This window comes from Harmonia axyridis, chromosome 6, assembly GCF_914767665.1.
Source record: "Harmonia axyridis chromosome 6, icHarAxyr1.1, whole genome shotgun sequence".
Lineage (NCBI taxonomy): Eukaryota > Metazoa > Arthropoda > Insecta > Coleoptera > Coccinellidae > Harmonia > Harmonia axyridis.
This window is the reverse complement of record NC_059506.1, coordinates 14129316-14149865: the sequence shown is the minus strand read 5'-3', so window position 1 is coordinate 14149865 and position 20550 is coordinate 14129316. Positions and strand designations below refer to the sequence as shown.

At 33.7% G+C, this 20550-nt stretch overlaps 1 protein-coding gene across 1 annotated transcript; it reads left to right on the top strand.

Moving 5' to 3' along the window:
- The first annotated feature begins 7195 nt into the window (after positions 1 to 7195).
- Positions 7196 to 19797, top strand: LOC123682063. The gene is made up of 9 exons (XM_045620458.1): positions 7196 to 9662; positions 9721 to 9872; positions 12198 to 12407; positions 12984 to 13193; positions 13772 to 13981; positions 14364 to 14567; positions 14673 to 14786; positions 16288 to 18306; positions 18797 to 19797. The coding sequence occupies exons 2-9, from the start codon at positions 9731 to 9733 to the stop codon at positions 19027 to 19029; spliced, it is 3342 nt and encodes a 1113-aa protein (XP_045476414.1). The 5' UTR covers positions 7196 to 9662; positions 9721 to 9730; the 3' UTR covers positions 19030 to 19797.
- The last annotated feature ends 753 nt before the right edge of the window (positions 19798 to 20550 follow it).

Below are 20550 nucleotides of genomic sequence, written 5' to 3'. Positions count from 1 at the left end.
AATCCATCCGCTAGGGGGCAGTTGTGCCAGTTTTACTCTCAAGCTAATTCACGTTCATCACTGCAAGAACAGTGTCACTTCAGTATTGTTACAGGAAGGTGTGCATGTTGTCGGTCAAGAAAAGCGTAACATTTCGAGTTGTGACAGTTTTCGTGCAGTAAGGTAAGTGAAATATAATTTTTGATATTGTCATAAGCATAAAAGTGTCAGTTTTCTTGAATCGATTATCCCTAAATCTATTTTCTTGTTCCGTTGTATTTCGATTTGTGCCACTTTTCTTGATTGAAAGTGTTAGTGTTTTGTGTTATGTCACTTTTCTTGAATCAATTATCACTATATCTATTGATTTGTACCGTTTTATTTCGATTTGTGCCACTTTTCCTGATGGAGACGGTCAGTGTTTGGTGTTGTATCACTTTTCTTGAATGAATTATCTCTAAATGGATGTTATTGTATTGTTTTATTTCGACTTGTCTCACTCTTCTTGACTTAGAATATCGGTATTTTGTGTTGTCACTTTCCTTAATTCAAAAGTACGTCTCACATTGTAGTCACCTAACCTTGTGATTGCGAATAATATTACTCTACGAAATGAACATCAATAATGTAGCTTGAAATTTATTTGTTGTAGATTCGTTATGAACCCAGAGCAAGGATACCGAGGTAGAAAAATTCTAGCAGCTGCTATTGCTGCTGCTGCTGAAATTGAAAAAGGACTAAATGGGGAATTTCAGCAATTAAAACATACGTGTCTAGTGTCTGGAATCTCCACGAAAATCCCGAAGAGTGGGCAGAGTTGTGAATTAAAAAACGAGGAAGGAAGCAAAAAACTTAAAACTTCTGACATGGAAGTCGAAGAAACCTGCTTGATTGGTGAAGTGGAGAACACTTTAGAAAGCGTGAAACCTAACAGAGACCTCGGCGAAAAAAGGCTGCAAACTGAGTCAAACGACGACGAAAGTCAGATTTATGAAGAGAATAATAATATAGAAGAAAGCGAAGGACAAGAAAATGTGATTGAAGTGCCGGATTTTTCCAAAGTGATAGTACAGGAAGATCAAACGACACATTTTAGACCAAAGTATGGTGCAGAAGAAACCACAGAACAAGAAAGTGCCACGAAAGAGACGGAATTGAACAACGACACAGTACCAGAAGATCAAGGATCACATTCGAAATGGCAGTGTGTTGAAAATCTGCATACAATGCGATTGAGGCTCCAACGGGTCAAACCAAGTCCACAACAAAAAGAATCATTAGATGAAAGTGCAGATGATTCAGACATAGATCCAGATTTTCATTATACATCATCTCCTAATTCTGAAAACACGTCCGAGTCATCAGGATTGGAAGAGAATGAAAATATTATTACTAACAAGAAAGAAGGTGCCGAATCAGACAATACCCAAACAGATAATAAGCGAAAAGGTAAGAAAAGGAAAGCCAATCCAGTTGAGTGGCAGAAGACTAAAGCAAAATTTCTCCGAAATGCTGGAAAACCTTATACATCATCATCAATTCGCAAAACAGAAATGCAGGCAAGAAAGGTACGGCCAGCGTGTGGTGAAAAATGTAAGCTAAAATGTTCAAGAAAAATTGAAGAAAATAAAAGGCTCGAAATATTTGAAAACTACTGGTCACTCGAAAGTCTGAAATCCCAACGAGAATTTATCTGTAGAAGTATGACCGCCGTCAGACCTCAGTATCAGTACAAGAAAGAAGGAAGTAGGCGCCAATGTAACCATGCATTCCATTTCGTAATCAACGAAGTAAACGTACGTGTTTGCAAATTTTTCTTTATGGCCACGCTGGACATCAACAACCGAGTTATTAGAACTGTAGTAACCAAATTAAACGAAGGATTTCTTCAAGAAGATCTAAGGGGTAAACACGGACACCACTTCAAAGTAGATTCTGCAATAAAAGATGGTGTTGTTGCTCATATTAATACTATCCCAAGAATTGACAGTCATTACCTGCGCGCGCAAACTTCTCGGGAGTTCATAGAGGGTGGAAAAAGCCTGGCTGATTTACACCGTGACTACAAAAACGAGTGCATTGAAAAAAACGTTTGCAAATCTGACGATGTATTCCCGAATTTTCAATACCAATTTTAACATCTCTTTTTTCACCCCCAAAAAAGATCAGTGCGACTTATGCAGCTCGTATAACAACGCAAGGGTAGAAGAAAGAGAAGCGATACAAGAGAAATATGATAAACATTTGAAGGAGAAAGTTTTGTCAAGAACAGAAAAAGAAGAGGATAAAAAGAAGGCAAAAGAAAGCGAAGGAAAAATTATAGTCGCCACTTACGATCTCCAAGCGGTGCTACCAGCACCAAGAGGAGATACGTCTACCTTTTATTATAAAAGCAAAATCAACAGCTACAACTTAACTATAAATGAACTTCAGTCAGATAAAGTCGAGTTTTTTTTTTGGCATGAGGGTCAAGGAAATCGAGGTGCCATAGAAATCGGCACTTGCATTCTGAAATACTTAGAAGAAAAAGCTAAAACCAGAAATGACGATAACCTTGAAATTGTTTTCTACTCCGATAATTGTTGTGGCCAGCAAAAGAACAAATTCATAATGGGCATGTACCTGTATGCTGTGCAAAAATTTAAAATCAAATCGATCACACATAAATTTTTGATCAGGGGACACACACAAAATGAAGGAGACAATGTGCACTCTGTCATAGAGAAGTCAATTAAAAGAGCTCTTAAATCGGGTCCCATCTATATTCCTACTGATTACGTCAGATTAATTCGGTCTGCAAGGAAAACTGGAAATCCGTATAAAGTAACAGAATTGAGTTACGAGGATTTTGTCGACTTAAAAAAACTCTCTGAACAGATAGGATCAAATTTTAACAAAACATCAAACAACGAACAAATAAAAACTAGCGAACTAAAAGTATTCAAAGTGCAGAAGACTGATCCTGGCATTATTTTTGTGAAAACTACATACGAACAAAAAGATTATGGGCAGATCAATGTCAATAATACCAGGAGAAGGCAAGAGGGCATCTCTACAATAAAGTGCGTTCCGGCATATAAGAAAAAAATGGAGATTTCTGCCATAAAGAAAGCTCATATCAAATCACTTATCTCAGCAAAAAGTATTCCCACGTTGTATAAGCCCATTTATGACTCGATGTTTGCATGAATTGTGTACTACTCTATTTTCATGTAATTTTTTTGTATTTTGAATAAGCTAATAAAGCACTTAATTTAAACTTCCTTTTTTATTCTAATTAAGTGGGCTTGGAAAGTGACATAAGTATTACTCAAGGGGTCACAACACAAAACAACTGATTTTAGAAAAGCAAGAAAAGTGACAAAACTCAGAGACCTGACCTAACCTGACCTGGTAAAACCACATATTTAACAAAAACTGATTTACAGGTCCATGATATTATTCTATAGATTATAATTGAATTCACTACCAAAAATAACTACTTGAAATTTAAAAGGAGCTTATACTATTTTAATATGAGTTTTGTAGTTTTCTTTCATTTGTTATTTCTCAAATACTGCATTTTTGAGTTGCGTCACTGTTCTTGCCGGGGTGCGATATGTATAATGCTGACTTCCAGTACCCTAATATACTGCATAGTTCCAGGACGTTTATCACGTTGATATCGTCTCTATTGCGTTCTTATAAAATCTATTCATTCGATTTCGACTGTCCCGCATGTCAGAAATATCTTTGCACAAGGAATGAAAATGGTTTTCTCAATGAAATTATATTCTTCTCGGAATCGGAATGACATTCGGTTCTAAATGTGCCATTGGTCCGAACATTTCTCGGTATATGAGTGGAAGTTTCCGCTTTAGATGGGAAATTAACTATTTCTTCGCATTTCAATTCTTCAAGTAGAAGTTCACTATATGTATAAATGACATGAGGAAATATAAGATGTCAATATGTAGTACGCAGTTCAATGGGATATCAGGCGATATTTTTGAAATATATCTCTTTATTGTTGAGTTTCGGGACATTAATTTTCGGTTGAAATTTTTATCATCTCGCATTACGCAATAAATATATATTTTTTTCATTCGTTCTTTTCTTCATGAAATGTGTGGGTCAGGAATTTGTGCAAATAATATGTGGATATTCCTTTCTATTGCTTATGGGATGCAGATGTACTCGCATTTGAAAAAAGTGATGTATGCAGGGTCTTCCATTGGAAATGTCCATAAGAAGTTTATGGATAAATGATAAGGTTCGACTCACTGATGACGAATCCGTCCTCAAATTCAACTCTGACCGTTCAGCCGTATAGGTACACGATAATTCTCTAATGAAAGGTCTTAGAAACTTAAAATTTTCAGAGTAGGTTTGGATCAGAAATGCCGCGGTTAAGTTCGTTTATGGATAAAATCCGATTATGGTTTCCGTAAATATTGACGTTCGAAATTTCATTTTCTTGTTGATGTCGGAACTGCAGTTTCGATCGCGATAAAGATTTCCAATTGGATGGAAAATGACATTTAAATGCTTTGTGCAAAATTTAATGCTCATCATCTAATCAGCACAATAGAAAATTAAAAAAGAATAACCAAAAAAATGACCAATATTTACGTGACCACACAACTGATGGATATCAGATTATGAAAACCATGACAAATGGACTATAGAAGTTTCAAGGAGAATATTGAAAATAGAGCCGTGATTACAGATCCGATTCAATTGAGATTTTGAATGTTCATATACAGGGTGTTCCAAATTGAGTCGGCACCATTGCCAACTCTGTTATTATGGATGCTACGATGTCGGTTAAATGGGCAAACTGGTAGCATTCTCAGTGGCCTTCTCGATGCCGAAAAAAAAAAATAGACGCGTTGTCATAATATTTCATAAAATGATATTTTTTCAATGGAACACCCTATATTTTTTCATGCATTTAGATTCGTAATAACATTCTCAGCAACAAAGCTTATCTAACATTTTTTCGTAAAGGTGAAAATAAGACAGTTGTATTAATAGGAAACATTTATAACAGACGGATTTGATAAAATGCTATAAAATATCGAGTTAATGTTCAAAAACACCGCCTTCTCGTTGAACACATATTTGGGCCCTGTTAATTTTTGTTTTGTTTTCGGCATTTTTGTTTAAGATTATCGAGTAATGATCGGATGATGAGGATGAACCATTATTTAATTCGATTGCGCCCACGCTCGACTCTAGATAATTTGATATAAAAAATGAAGAATATCATAAAATAATGGAATGTGGTATGAAATAATGAAACTTATATTTCTCAAGAAGGATCAGTTGGAAGTGATGAAATAGAATTGTTTTCTTATATTTTGCATTCCATTTTTGAGGAATCAACATTCTGATTAGAGATTTTTTTTTTTTCTTTCATTGAAGGCATCGACTGCTATGGTCATTAGCCTCTAACCTAACCATCACCGGACATGTACAACATCCATGACCTAGCCAGGATTCGAACCCGGTACCTTCGGCACCACAGTCGACATCTCTGTCCACTGCACTACCGAGGTAGTCTGATTAGAGAATTGAAAAGATAATAATGCAGAACCCCAAGTGGTCATGAAATCCGGCAACGTAAAGCGAACGCCGACAAGCCTGATGAGTTCTTGAAAACTTCACTTTCACTTTGAAAATGTGTGCAGTAAAACTGTCTGCGCGAAAATTTGAATTACACTTCTCAGTTTAGTTTTTAGTGGTGTTTCCGAATATCGAAACAGATTTTCAAAATTCCGATGTACAGGGTGTTGTTACGAGGATTCAAACTATTCATAATTTTTTGTTAACCAGGACCTGAATTTTCGAGGTGGTTATTGCATGATACGTTTGGGCTCTCAATTAGGAACATATTTGCCAAATATGAAGAAAATATACTGGGTGGTTCGTTTGAAATGGCCTCTGAAAGGAACGGGCAAAACGCATAAAACACTCTGTATCTCGCCTACGAAGACTGTAAGACCCAATGAATGGGGTATCTCCAGAATCGCCTTGGTGTCAACTAAGCACCTATGAAGTATTTCCGTTTCCCAATGAAACACCCTGTATACGCGAAATTTGCAGGGAAGGTTCGGATCTCCAATGCCGCAGTTGAGTTCGTTTAATAAGCAGAACCTGAATAGGGGTTCCGTAAATATGGCCGTTCGAAATTTTGTATTTTGTGAATTTCGAAACCAAAGTCACATTTGCGAGGGAAATTTGCATTCAGATGTAGAATGACCATATAAAGCTTCGTGCGAAATATCTTGTTGATCACTTGATCAGAACCATAGAAACTCTGTTACCACAGAACTGACGTTGAGTTGAGATTTTGGGTATTGATATAAAATAGCAATGCTAAGCTCCTCGCCAAATTTCAAGCTTATCGCATAATGAGAACCATAAAAAATTAACCATAGAAAATTCAAGAAGAATATTGGATATTAAAAACTTGATATCTCTGTGATTACAGATCTGATCAGATGGAGATTTCGCGTGTATACATAAAATGATCATTCGAGACTGCGTGCACAATTTCGTGCGGATAGCATAAACAGAACAATAGAAAATTCAAGAAGAATTAAAAAAATGTACACCTAATATATAAGTTACAACAAATTTGCTCGAGTTGAAATTTTGCCTGAATATATAAATTATCAATTTTGATCTTCATGCAAAATTTCGTGTGAATAGAGGCTTCTACATAAAATTCAAGCAGAATATTGAAAATATTAAAGTCCGGCTTGAAAAGACTCCTCGGGGTCGGTATAGAGATGATTCAGATATAGGTACATCTTTTTAATGTTGAATTTCGGGACCGTAACCAGATGTCTTCAATCCATATAGTGAATTCTCCAGTTATCGGCAATACAAGGGTTGTAAATAAATGTTTACACCACGTCTGGTGTTTTCTTCAAGATGTGGATGATGATATTCCCCCTCTTATCGAATTTTTGCTGCAAGAGCCCTAGTACAGCGTTGCCGTTCGTACGATAATTATCGTTTTGTACGATAATTTGCTGCTCAATTCTATGTACGATATCGCATGTACGATAATAGCGTTTTGTACGATAATTTCAGTGTACCTATCATTTGAGCTAAAGTGTCAATAGATACTCAAAATATAATGAAACTCAGTATGACCAGATTTAGTTGATATCCAATTTTTCAGTAGATTATTGCATTTTCAGGAAGTTTTTAATAGGAAGAAATCATTTGATAGATTTTAGTAGTTTCAAAAAATCTAACCGAGACGGTTGGGAATGTCTAGACTCAAGAATGTTCCGATGAATCAATTCATATTCAATATAATATACTTTTCAATTGAAAAGGGCGTATCTGCAAAATAGCACATTTGGGATATTTGTCTTTGAAGACTTTCATTTCATCCACAGATTCAATTGAATTAATATGAAGAAAAAATAAATGATAATGCATGTTAATTAAATTTAATCTGTAGATGGCACAAATGAAAGTATTTAAAGTTCAATCAATATCCCAAAAGTGATTTTTTGTAGATACGCACGCACTTCTCAATTCAAACGTCAGTATAGATTCATCATATTCCAATCTGATCACGCTGATGAAACTGTTGAAATGATGTTCGATCAATACATTGCTTTCCGGAAATAAAGAGGATCTTATACGAATTCAATACAGTAATTACAATATCTTATGCATAATGGACCTGTACTTAGCAACTCTCATGCTTGTAGACACCTCTGATAATGCTTTGTCGGCATTATCCATAACAGAATTACGGTTCGTTTTATGGGTCGGCTTTAAAATTCAGTAAAGACGGATAACTTTTTTGACCGTTATGCAAATTTAGGTAGCTATTATTTGAAAGCGTTGAATATTTTGCAATAACCTGGACCACTTTAGGAATCACTGGCCTGGCGTATACCGATGACGAATACAAAAATCACATTTGGCAAAACCAGAGGCAACGCCGACAAAGTGGATATACAAAGGATAATAATAAATCTCGAAAATAGACGTGCTCGTAGGGAAATAAAAATAATTATCTTGAAAGCGATAATAAACTAATAAACTCTGAAGGGTGCGATTTTCGACTGCCTTGAAGATTTCAAAGGAAAGTAAAATGATTATTGGTTCATTTTTATGGAATTTTTACGAAGATATATCTCTGTATTTCCAATCAATTATTTAGATTCATAATATTTTATATGTGGTTATGGGAGCAAATGTTCAATTGTTGAAAGCACATTAAAAAGACCATCAAAAATATAATATACGTTTCAATTGAAAAGGGCGTATCTGCAAAATAGCACATTTGGGATATTTGTCTTTGAAGACTTTCATTTCATCCACAGATTCAATTGAATTAATATGAAGAAAAAATAAATGATAATGCATGTTAATTAAATTTAATCTGTGGATGGCACAAATGAAAGTATTTAAAGTTCAATCAATATCCCAAAAGTGATTTTTTGTAGATACGCACGCACTTCTCAATTCAAACGTCAGTATAGATTCATCATATTCCAATCTGATCACGCTGATGAAACTGTTGAAATGATGTTCGATCAATACATTGCTTTCCGGAAATAAAGAGGATCTTATACGAATTCAATACAGTAATTACAATATCTTATGCATAATGGACCTGTACTTAGCAACTCTCATGCTTGTAGACACCTCTGATAATGCTTTGTCGGCATTATCCATAACAGAATTACGGTTCGTTTTATGGGTCGGCTTTAAAATTCAGTAAAGACGGATAACTTTTTTGACCGTTATGCAAATTTAGGTAGCTATTATTTGAAAGCGTTGAATATTTTGCAATAACCTGGACCACTTTAGGAATCACTGGCCTGGCGTATACCGATGACGAATACAAAAATCACATTTGGCAAAACCAGAGGCAACGCCGACAAAGTGGATATACAAAGGATAATAATAAATCTCGAAAATAGACGTGCTCGTAGGGAAATAAAAATAATTATCTTGAAAGCGATAATAAACTAATAAACTCTGAAGGGTGCGATTTTCGACTGCCTTGAAGATTTCAAAGGAAAGTAAAATGATTATTGGTTCATTTTTATGGAAAAAAATTTCGTTTTTCGTTTCTGCAAGAATTCTGAAATTTCATATTTTGAAAATCTTGGGAGGGGTAATTACTATATAATACTAGTACTCTTCACTATTTCTATACGGTCTTGCTTACTGACTGACTGATATTTGTACGTTTTTGAGACTCAATTATTAAGTGAAGTTAGTGAAGGTGTTTGAAGTTTTTTTATAAGTTATATTTGCCTTTGACCTAAGGACTTTTTGTTTATTCAGTTATTAAAGGTAAGAGCTTAATATACAATTCGATATTTTTCAACCTTAAAATTACTTTTTTGAAGATATAAAACTTGAAAACGATTTATATTTGAATGTATTAGATTTTTGTGTATAACCAATATCGGGTGTTTCATGTCATCGTATATAGGCAAAATCTCGCTCATTTGACGAGATAATAAAAAAATTTCTGTTACTAGGGCCTAGTAACAGTTGGAATAATACAGATCTATTCTGAATTTCTCCAAGTGAATATTAGAACTCTGAAAATAGACGAGCAGATAAATTCGATTTTTTTAATCTGAAGTTGGTTGTGTTGTGAATATTTCGGAGTGAAAACTTGTGTTTGAATATTTCGATCTTTTTGTAAGGTAAGATCTATTGATAATCTTAATTGAGACAGTTAAATAAAGAAATTGTGTTTTCCAGGAAAGCAAAAATGTTTGGTCTAGTTCATTTTCCCGACCAGACTTACGGAATATATTCAATGAAAAATATTTCAAAGAAAAAAGGAGATAATAATGCCTGCATTGTAAAACATAGAGGTGCCAAATATGAAGCAGTACTGATAACAGAAAAAGGTGAGTTGTTTTTTTATATTATCACCCATAATTATTTTTTATCGATTGAAAATAAGTTGTTAGAATGAAATTTCTTTTTGAAAATCTCCAGGGATACATATGAATTTTGCCACTATAATTGAATATAGAATATTCTTAATTGATCACAATACTGCAAAGTTCCATAACACCCCCTGTACCTCCTGTTTCGTAATCAGAAATTTCGAAATGAAACTTATTGTTGATAAAATAAAATTAAATTTTTCGAGTGCCTGTATCCGAATTGATCGCTCTATCATTTCATCACGATGTCTGTAGTTTTTGAATTCCGAGCCGGAAATGGTTTCAAAAGGTTCCACTCACTGTTGACAAATCTATCCTCAAATTCGATTCTGTCCGGCCGAACGTTTATACGATAACTTCCGAACGAGAACTCGGTTGCTAAATTTAATTTAATTTTCTGAATGAACTCAATTTTCTAAGATAATTTTTGTGAGAAAATTTTTTCATAAATCGAACCAAAATATTTTTTACATATCTAAAGCGAAAAAAAATCAACAGAAATTGATGAAATGTTTGATGATTGTACTTATCTCTATACCTCACACGAAAGTAAAAAAGAATCGATAAATATCGAACAGTTCCTTCATTAAAGCCATCTAAATTTTTCTTTTGGTCCTCTAGCATAATTGAAAAAAAAAACTGGTAGGGCTATGATGGCCAAAAGTTTGAAATTGAGCTGTCGAAACAATTCAAATAGTAATGAAAATTTATCACAAAAATATTTCACTGTAATTCCAATGAATCTATGTTAGGGGTCGAACTCTCGACCTTGAGTTATTACCTGTGAATTATAAATTTGAACTCATCCAAGGATAATTCAATTTTGTTAGAAGACCGGAGGAGAATTTTGGATGGCTTTAATGAAGGAAGGTTTGATATTTTTCGATTCAGTTTTCATATTCGTGTAAAGTATGAAAACAAGACAATCGTGAAATATTTCATCAATTTCGGGTGAATAATTTTTTCCTGTAAACATGCAACAATTATATTCCTTTCGATTTATAAAGATTTTTTTATTGAAATTCTTGGAAAATTGAGTTCATTCGGAAAATGAAATTCAATTTGACAACCGAAAAAAAAAATTACGAACATTGCAGGTTTTCCGCCAGTTTGAAATTTTTTTTCAGGGTTCTTTACCTTTTTCGAATTTAGCACCAAAAAATAAGTTGGTGTGACCAGAAATCGTAACTTTAAAGGTTCATACTGATCATGTTCAATAAAATATTGCTCAGAAATTACGTTGAACCCTTTGTGTCTCAAGTTCGCTTTGAAAACGAGATATATGTTGTCTACCTTCGGCAGCACAGTGGTTTGGGAGACGGCTGTGATGCTGAAGGTACCGGGTTCGAATCCCGGCTAGGTCATGGATGTTATGGTATGATGAGGTTACATGTAAGAGTAGCTTCAAGCTAAATGTCGCCTTGTTGTATCTAATTGAAGAATAAAGTCGTTAAAAAAAAAAAATATGTCATAAGACAAAAATTATTCTCCCGGTGTCATCTACACGACCATATATGTTAATCCAGTTAATAATAAAACACCCTGTACATATAGAGCCAAACATTTCAATTGACTATATCGGCTGTCCCAAATTCGTTGTCTAGTGATGGGATCTCAGAAAACTTTTGAGCTAGCAAAAGATGAATGGCACATTTGCGGACTCGAACAGATAATAAATTCAACTGTTTTCAAGCTATAGAAGAAAATTGGAAATTGGCGTGAAATGAAAAGTACTACAGTCACTTTTTTGGTAAAATCCATTGGTATAATTATTTCATTCTTATTGCTTACTTAGTCTAGAAGTTATAATACATAATTGTTGTTTATTAAAAACCACAAATGTTTCTAAAATAAATAAAATCGTTTTTTCAATTTTCGAAGATATATAATATGATAAATAAATTTCTTTAAAAACTACAAAAATCATAAAAAGTTTCAGTTTCACACGGCAAATCAACCAAGGGCCTATTTATGATAATTTGTGAACTTCTGATAATTAAATTATTTGGTGGTCAGTAAGGTCTCCGGATTCAACATCGTTAAATTTTTTATTTCATATGAATAAAAAAAATTGAAAAAATTAATCAATTCAAACAAAAATGAATTTTCCCTTATGAATTGAACACAAAAGGAGAAAGGGATTCCGTTTTGGACATTAGGTATTCATCTTTTGAGAATTGAAGTTGAAAATATGCCATCCATTATATTCCTTTCTTAAGGTTGTAGTTGAGATTTTCTGAGTGACAAATAATATATTCATATCGAATCTATATTCATTTTCAGAGAAAAAAGAAGAACTGAGGGTACTTCAAGATGAAATGGTTGGACAGCTAAAATCAGTAAAGAAATCTGTAAGCGATAATAATTTCACTGATTCGAAAATTGGAGAAAAATATGTGGATATGGACAGACCATCTACTTCCTCCATCAACCATAAATATGTTTCCTCCGTTGTTAAAAAAGATGAAGAAAGTAGTGATGAAGCAATTCAAGGTAATTACTTTTTCTCGAAATATTTTCAATAACACGGTCATTTGACACGTATTTTCAACCTTAAATCGTAATATTTCGGTCAGATTTTAGCTGAAATTCGGTAAAAAGGCAAAAAATATCGGAAATTAGGGTTTCCACTATTTTCAGAATCAAGCATTTGAATATATAAGTTTAATAAAGTATCATTCTTTATGTCACCTGATTAATCATTTATTTCTTTCTATATGAAAAGTCAGTTAAACTTTCAATTTTATTGTGTTGATGAAATATAGCTTTCAAAAATTCAAAACGAATCGTTATTAATTAGCATTCATTAACTATAAAAATTCATAAAAATGAATCATTGAATCCAAAATGAGATTTCACTCATTAATGAATAAATAAATAGGGATTGGTTTTGGTCATTATCCATCTTTTAAAAATCGAAGTTGAAAATATGCCATCCATTATTCCTAGATCCTATGGCTACAGGGCTACTATTCAATACCATCGAATTTTGCCCACCGGGTACAATTAAGTTTTTCTGAGTGACTGTTTGCAATAAAATATTTATATCCAATCCATATTAATTTTTAGAGCAAAGAGAAGAACAGAGGATTCTTCAAGATGAAACGCTCGAACAAAGAGAATCAGTAGAAAAATCTATAGGCAATAATCATTCCACTGATTCAAAAATTGGAAAAAAATATGTGGATATGGAAAGACCATCTACTTCCTCCATCAACCATGAATATGTTTCCACCGTTGAGGGTAGAGATGAACAAAGTAGTGATGAAGCAATTCAAGGTACTTACTTTTTCTCGAAATATTTTCAATAACACGGTCATTTGACACGTATTTTCAACCTTAAATCGTAATATTTCGGTCAAATTTTCGCTGAAATTCGGTAAAAAGGCAAAAAATATCGGAAATTAGGGTTTCCACTATTTTCAGAATCAAGCATTTGAATATATAAGTTTAATAAAGTATCATTCTTTATGTCACCTGATTAATCATTTCTTTCTTTCTATATGAAAAGTCAGTTAAACTTTCAATTTTATTGTGTTTTGATGAAATATAGCTTTCAAAAACTCAAAACGAATCGTTATTAATTAGCATTCATTAACTATAAAAATTCATAAAAATGAATCATTGAATCCAAAATGAGATTTCACTCATTAATGAATAAATAAATAGGGATTGGTTTTGGTCATTATCCATCTTTTAAAAATCGAAGTTGAAAATATGCCATCCATAATTCCTAGATCCTATGGCTACAGGGCTACTATTCAATACCATCGAATTTTGCCCAACGGGTACAATTAAGTTTTTCTGAGTGACTGTTTGCAATAAAATATTTATATCCAATCCATATTCATTTTCAGAGCAAAGAGAAGAACAGAGGATTCTTCAAGAAGAAACGCTCGAACAAAGAGAATCAGTAGAAAAATCTATAGGCGATAATCATTCCACTGATTCAAAAATTGGAAAAAAATATGTGGATATGGACAGACCATCTACTTCCTCCATCAACCATGAATATGTTTCCACCGTTGAGGGTAGAGATGAACAAAGTAGTGACGGAGCATTTCAAGGTACCTACTTACTTGTTCTTCACATATTTTTGATAACAAGATCATTTGAGTCTTATTTTCATCCTCAACTATTATATATGTATGTATATTATAGCTCAATTCACGAACAACTTTAATTTTATAGTGACGCAGTGGCGTACCCAAGGGGGGGATAAGGGGGATATATTCCCCCAGGAGGAATATCCATTGTATGTAACAACCTTATATAACACAATCTTATTATGAGTAAGCAAACTTCTTTGGAAAACTTCTTCAAAAGAAGGAAAATGCGAACAATTTTTTCTATATCCTCCCCAAGGCTTATGCCTGGGTACGCCTCTGTAGTGACCTGATAGCTAATAGCTATATCGAGGGCTGATATTGAATCTTTATTGATTTGCAGAGAAAATAATTATAGAAGATATATTGCTTAATCCGCGGAGATCGCCAGAAAAATCTCTAGTCTATGAGGATTTCAATGATTTTTCAATTGGAACAGAATATGTGGAAATTAACCGATCATCTACTTCTCTTATGAAGAACTTCGATGATACTGTTTTCTCCACTGTTTGTGGAGAGGAGGAAGACAGATATGCAGAATTTCAAGGTACTTCATTTATAATAATCAACCTTCCTTGAATATCCCTGTATATTTATGTGTGATCATTGTTATCATGCCATTGAATTAAAACGGTATTATATTATGCTTCAGATAATAGTACCATGGAAGCTTCAGATATGAATGTTGACAAAAACAAACAGAGTATTATGCAACATCATGGAATACCAGTTCAAGTGGAACCTGAAGATGAGATAGAATTATCAGGTAGTTATACCCTTCTCAGAAAAAGCATATATTTTCGTGAGAGCAATATTAATTGATTAAATTAATACCCATATTCCTTGAAACTTGTTTCTACAATCTATACTGAAAAATGAAAAAATATATTTGTTCAGATATCGTTACTGTAAAACCTTCTTTCGAAATTTTTCGAATCTTTTGCTTATACAGGGTGTAACATGAGTGGTTGGCTATAGCCTAGTGGTGAGTGTAGGTTATCCAGGCTTTTTAGAGAAGTGGCTTGTTGTGTATCTTAAGACAGTTAGTAATGTACAGGAAGATTAATGAAAATCGGCTTCAATTTCGGATAACCATTACTCGCAAATCAGCAGTCCGATTTTATTTGAATTTTGTGGGTTTGTTCACATCAAACAACCTTTCAGAGCGTTCAATGTTATTTTGATATTTCTAGGGCAATAATAAGATCTTTGAGATTTTTCCCTGAATCACCCTGTATCTCCGAAACTAACAGTTGGGATACGCAACAAGCTACTTTTCTGAAAGGCCTGGATGACTTGCATTCACTACTAGGCGAAGGCCAACCATTCAAGATACACCCTGTATAGAACAGTAATTCCTAATAATGGGACCTGCAACATTTGCCCAATGTTCCATACCTCTTAGAGAAATTATTACTTGAGCTTTCCTGAAAGAAAATAAAAATATGGATCTTCATAATATTTCTAAGGTTATGGTTGTTATGAAATCATAAAAAGTATATATTGTACCATTCGAAACAAGTCTGAAATTAAATTAGTTTCATTGTTAATTATTGTCAATCGTTTATTTCATATGCAAATATTTAATTGGACGTTGGACTTCTAATAGGCCATCGCGGTGAATCACCCTGTATGTAAATAATAAAATATAATAAATATTTATATACATTCTATACAGTGTGTGGATAACGTGAGAAATCAAATTAAGAGCTGTGTTATTGAATCTTATCAAGCAAAACGCTCTTTCAGGTGAATTCAAGTTTTTAATTAACCATCTTATGGTAACATTGCTCATGAAGACCATATTTCACAGAGTCACAGCATGATTTTTTTCTAATTATTAATCCAAATATTTTCTCTCCTTTATCAAACTTGCCTTAATGATGGTGTACACAATTGAAACCGTAGATAACAAATTTTTTCAAAAGATCACACATTTTCTGCAATTTACCTAAATAATGGTGTGAAAGATTGTAATTAACGTAACTTATTGCACAACCTCATGTAAGTAGGTATAATAAAGCAGCTAAAAAATGGGGTAGTTATTTGAAAGAAAATATGACGTCAACCTGTAAAAATAAATGACGTCATGAGTGAAATCATAAGAAAACATTAAATAACTCACTTATTGATTTTGCCCCTTTTTTATCTACACACTGTATATGTTCCCTAATTCGAGAAATATGAAACATCGCGCTGTCGCTTTCTTGTGAACCTAAATGTTTATAACTTCAAAGTTTTTCCTAAATTATTATTATTATTTTCAGTTTATGGAGACAATTCTGATGATGATTCAGATTATAATTTATCTACTTATTCAGAAACGCAATCTGATAACTCACGAGATGGCAGTCGGAGCTCAACACCATGTTCCTTTCTATCTGAAATGGATCTGAATATTGAGGAGAAAACGCAACCGAATGAGTCCAATAATAATTCCCTCTCGAAAAGCATCCAAGTTCATTTATCTGCCTCGTTAAACGAACCAGGGTGCGATGATGAAAATATGATGGTAACTGAGTCCCGCGGAAGAAAAGGAGACAAGAAGGCAAATTTTTGTTTCTACTGCCATACGAAACAGCAAAAAATCTCACGACACCTAGAGAATAAACACAGCGGTGAGGAGGAGGTGAAAAAATTTATTATGTTACCAAAAGGTAACGTAGAAAGGGCCAAGATTATTGGTCAGATAAGAAAAAGGGGAAATTTCCTTTTTAATACGAATGAGAATTTAAATGATGGTGAGCTGATTGTGGCGCGACGGCCTAAAAGCAGCAGGAATAAAAGTGGTAGGGATTACAGTGCATGTGCAAACTGTAAGGGATTTTTCTCAAAAGCCACCCTTCGAGTGCATTTCAGATCCTGCACAGGCATTGATTCCGACATTAAAAGATTGCCAAATTTGCTAAGTAAAAAAATCACATCAAGAATACATCCTATGGCATCAATAACTGTGAGAAATCATTTATTCCCACCGCTGAGGGAGGATGATGTATGTAGAGCAATCAGATATGATGAACTCATCATCATTTATGCTAACAAAATGGTGGAAAAATATAGAGAACCGAGACATTTCCAAATGATAAGGCAGAGATTACGATTAATTGGTAATTTCCTCATTAAAATGAAGGCACTGAGTAAGGAAATAAATAATTTAGCCTCTATATATGACCCAAAATTTGTAGACATGGTTTTATCTGCTATAAATATGTGTGCCCGGTACACTGAAACTACGAACTGCTTCGAAGCTCCTTCGGTAGCGTTCAGTTTGGGCACACTGCTGAAGCAGATTGGCAATTTATTAATAACAGAGTGCATTAAAAACCACAAGGAAGAAATGCGAAAAAATGCTAAATATTTCTTGAAAGTTTTCGCTCAAGAAGTGAACATAAATGTAAACAGAACTGTTGCTGAAACTCAACTGAAAATGAGTAGAACAAAAACAGTTATGCTACCCACAATGGGCGACATAAAAAAACTCAGCGACTATTTGACCAAGAAGAGAAAAGACGCCCTTGAGAAATTGAAAATTTGCTTCTCGTCATTGGCCTGGATAGACTTAGCAGAGGCAACGCTAACGTCTATCCAGGTTTTCAATAGACGACGCGCTGGAGAAGTCGAGAGAATTAGCATTACCGAATTTGAAAAATACGAAACGATTGAGAGAAGTAATAATGATCTATTTCAATCACTTTCAGAGAAATCAAAAGAAATTGCAAAAAAATATGTTCGATTCACTATAAGGGGCAAGTTGAATCGGACGGTTCCTGTTCTATTGGATACTCATTTATGTGAGTGCATCCAATTAATAATAAAAAACAGAACAAATATGAGGGTCCACAAGAGTAACCCTTATGTATTCGGTACACCAGGGTCGGATACAAAAAAGCATCCACATCTGAGTGCCTGCACTTTGATGAGGAAATTCTCTGAAGCTTGTGGTGCTGAGCACCCGACAAGACTACGTGGCACCAATTTGAGGAAACATATAGCCACTACGTGTATTACTTTGAATCTTGAAAATCAAGACGTAGTGGATTTGTCGAACTTCATGGGCCATTCGGAGAAGATACACAAGGGCATTTATCGTCAGCCCATTATAAGTAGGGACATTTTGGGCATTTCACAACTCCTGCAAACAGCTCAAGGAGAAAATGAAAATGCAAGCAGTGATGACTCCGAAAATGAGGTTGTCAATGATGAAGAACCAATTCCTACAAATGAAATCAATTCAACAGGAGGAACTCCAAATCTTAGTGGGGGGAATAGGAGGAATTCCAGCAAAGGTGAGATACATAATTACATTTCATTCGAACTGCTAATTGTAATCAATTCACCAACCTCAAAATAGTTTTTTTTTCAAAAACATCTTGAAATTTCGACTTTACTAATGTCATTTCCCGAAGCAATTTTTTTTGGTACGGCCGTGAACGTAAAATAGTGATTTCATCACTATATTTTATATTATAGTATTACCAATCGAAAACAAATCTACAGCTGAGCTCCAGCGAGGGCTCTCGTGAAGTATATTGAATTTTTCCACTCCAGATCTAAAATATAATATGAAAGAACTTGAATTTCAACAATTCATGTTCATTAGGACCAAGTGAATCACTACGGAGTGGAATAAATGTCTCTTAAAAAAATTCTCTTGATATATCATACGATTTATGTTTGAGAAAAAAAATTGCTTGTGTTGTTAGAGTAGAATCACTCTCGTCTTGAAAAGTTACTGAAACTTGTGTATTGTTTCAACTCTTTTTTCCATTTTTATAGCCCATACCCTATCTGGCACCCTCAAAAGAGTGAGGTGGACCCAAGAGGAGAAGGATGCTATTTTCCGTATTTTCGGAGAATATATGAATAGAAAAGCTCTACCTCCTTTGAAAGTGATACAAACAGTGATAAAAGAAACTCCTGTTCTTCAGAATCGCACGTCACCACAAATAAAGACATGGATTCACAATCAGCTGAAGGGCTCCAAGAAGAAACTTTCATTTTCAAACTGAATATTTGTGATATTTTTAATTTATACATAGTCATTCGTTTTTATTCATATTTATTTATTTTTTCATATATTTATTTACTTTTCAAGAAAGTTGTTTATGTTTCTTCATTTTCATTCATTTATTTTCATTTATATTTGTTCGTTTTATTTAGAGATTTATTTATGTTCCTTTGAAATTCATTTATTTGTATTCTTAAGATTTTTTCAAGATGGTGTTTCTTTCGAAACACTTCATTTACAATTGAAGTTTATTATTTTTCTTAATCAAAAACCAAAGAAAAACCGAATATTTTATTGTCACCATATTTTTATGCCTTCAACTGGAAATTCCTAACTAGATATTACAGAAGAACTAGGTCGACTAGAAATTTGGAAATGGAGATTAGAATATTTATCATTCCTGGCTCTTTCGTACATATAGAGAAGATATTTAAATTTGAAAAGAATTATGATTCCCTTGACTTCCTCATTATTTAAAATACTTTACCCAATAATTTAACTTCACCTTATTTTTATGACCTTTAACTGGGAATACTCAAGTTCAATCAAGAAGTTACTGAGGAACTGGGTCGACTAGAAATTTGAAAATTGAGATTAGAATACTTTCTCAATCTAGGCTCTTTCGGTTATACAGAGGATCAAAAAAATGTTCATAACGGCGACCCCCCCCCAATTTAAAGGCTAGGATCGCCCTTGTCATAAATGCAATTTCTGTAACGAAACTACAATGAAATATATTTTCGAAAATAAAATAATCCTCATATTAAGACCAATTCTGTTCACAATTTTCATCACTATTCGAAACGTCCTATGACGATATTTCGAAAATTCTCAGCAGAGTTTTGAATAATTATATGACCCATATACAGTATTTGATTCCTTCATTCTAGTATTCACAGCCAAAATCTCATTCCACCAAATTTTTTTGCGTCGGAGTTATCGAGTTTTTTTCAGAGATGCTCGAATTGACAAATTGAAATATCTCAAAATCGGAAAATTTTGAGCACATGAGACGTCAAAATTAGCCTCATTCTAACCATGCTTCCTAAATCTGGAGTGAAATATAGGGTATTTCCTAATAAAAAACACAGGTTTTGTGCCTACCACCTGAGACACCCTGTATATAAGAATATATAGGGGGTGTCACACAAAAGCGGATTGGACGGTGACTATTGTTTTAAATTATATAGATACCCTATATTTTTTGGGGTATTTCAATTCCAGGAACATTCAGCATATTTTTACATATTTTTTCACTCATTTTCCGTTCAACAGTTTTCCAAATATTTGTGATCTCGGCAAAATTCTATATTGTATGTATCAATCGCGTTATTTAAAATAGCGTATTAATTTGAATAATTTTACAGATTCTGGTCGTAGATTACGAATCTGGGACTCACGAAGTCTGTAATCCTGCTAGTTTTTCCGTAATAAAATTGTAAATTTGGTTTAATGAGGGTAAGGTTATTCATAATAATGGATAGTTTTCTTGTATTTTCTTAATTGGTTCTCGTTGTAAATT

What these genes read in the sequence shown, in the direction of transcription:
- LOC123682063 (XM_045620458.1), top strand. Translation starts at nt 9,731, where the DNA reads ATGTTTGGTCTAGTTCATTTTCCCGACCAGACTTACGGAATATATTCA. An exon ending in AGTACTGATAACAGAAAAAG is followed by an intron (nt 9,873 to 12,197) that starts GTGAGTTGTTTT and finishes ATTCATTTTCAG; the next exon opens with AGAAAAAAGAAGAACTGAGG. An exon ending in TAGTGACGGAGCATTTCAAG is followed by an intron (nt 13,982 to 14,363) that starts GTACCTACTTAC and finishes ATTGATTTGCAG; the next exon opens with AGAAAATAATTATAGAAGAT.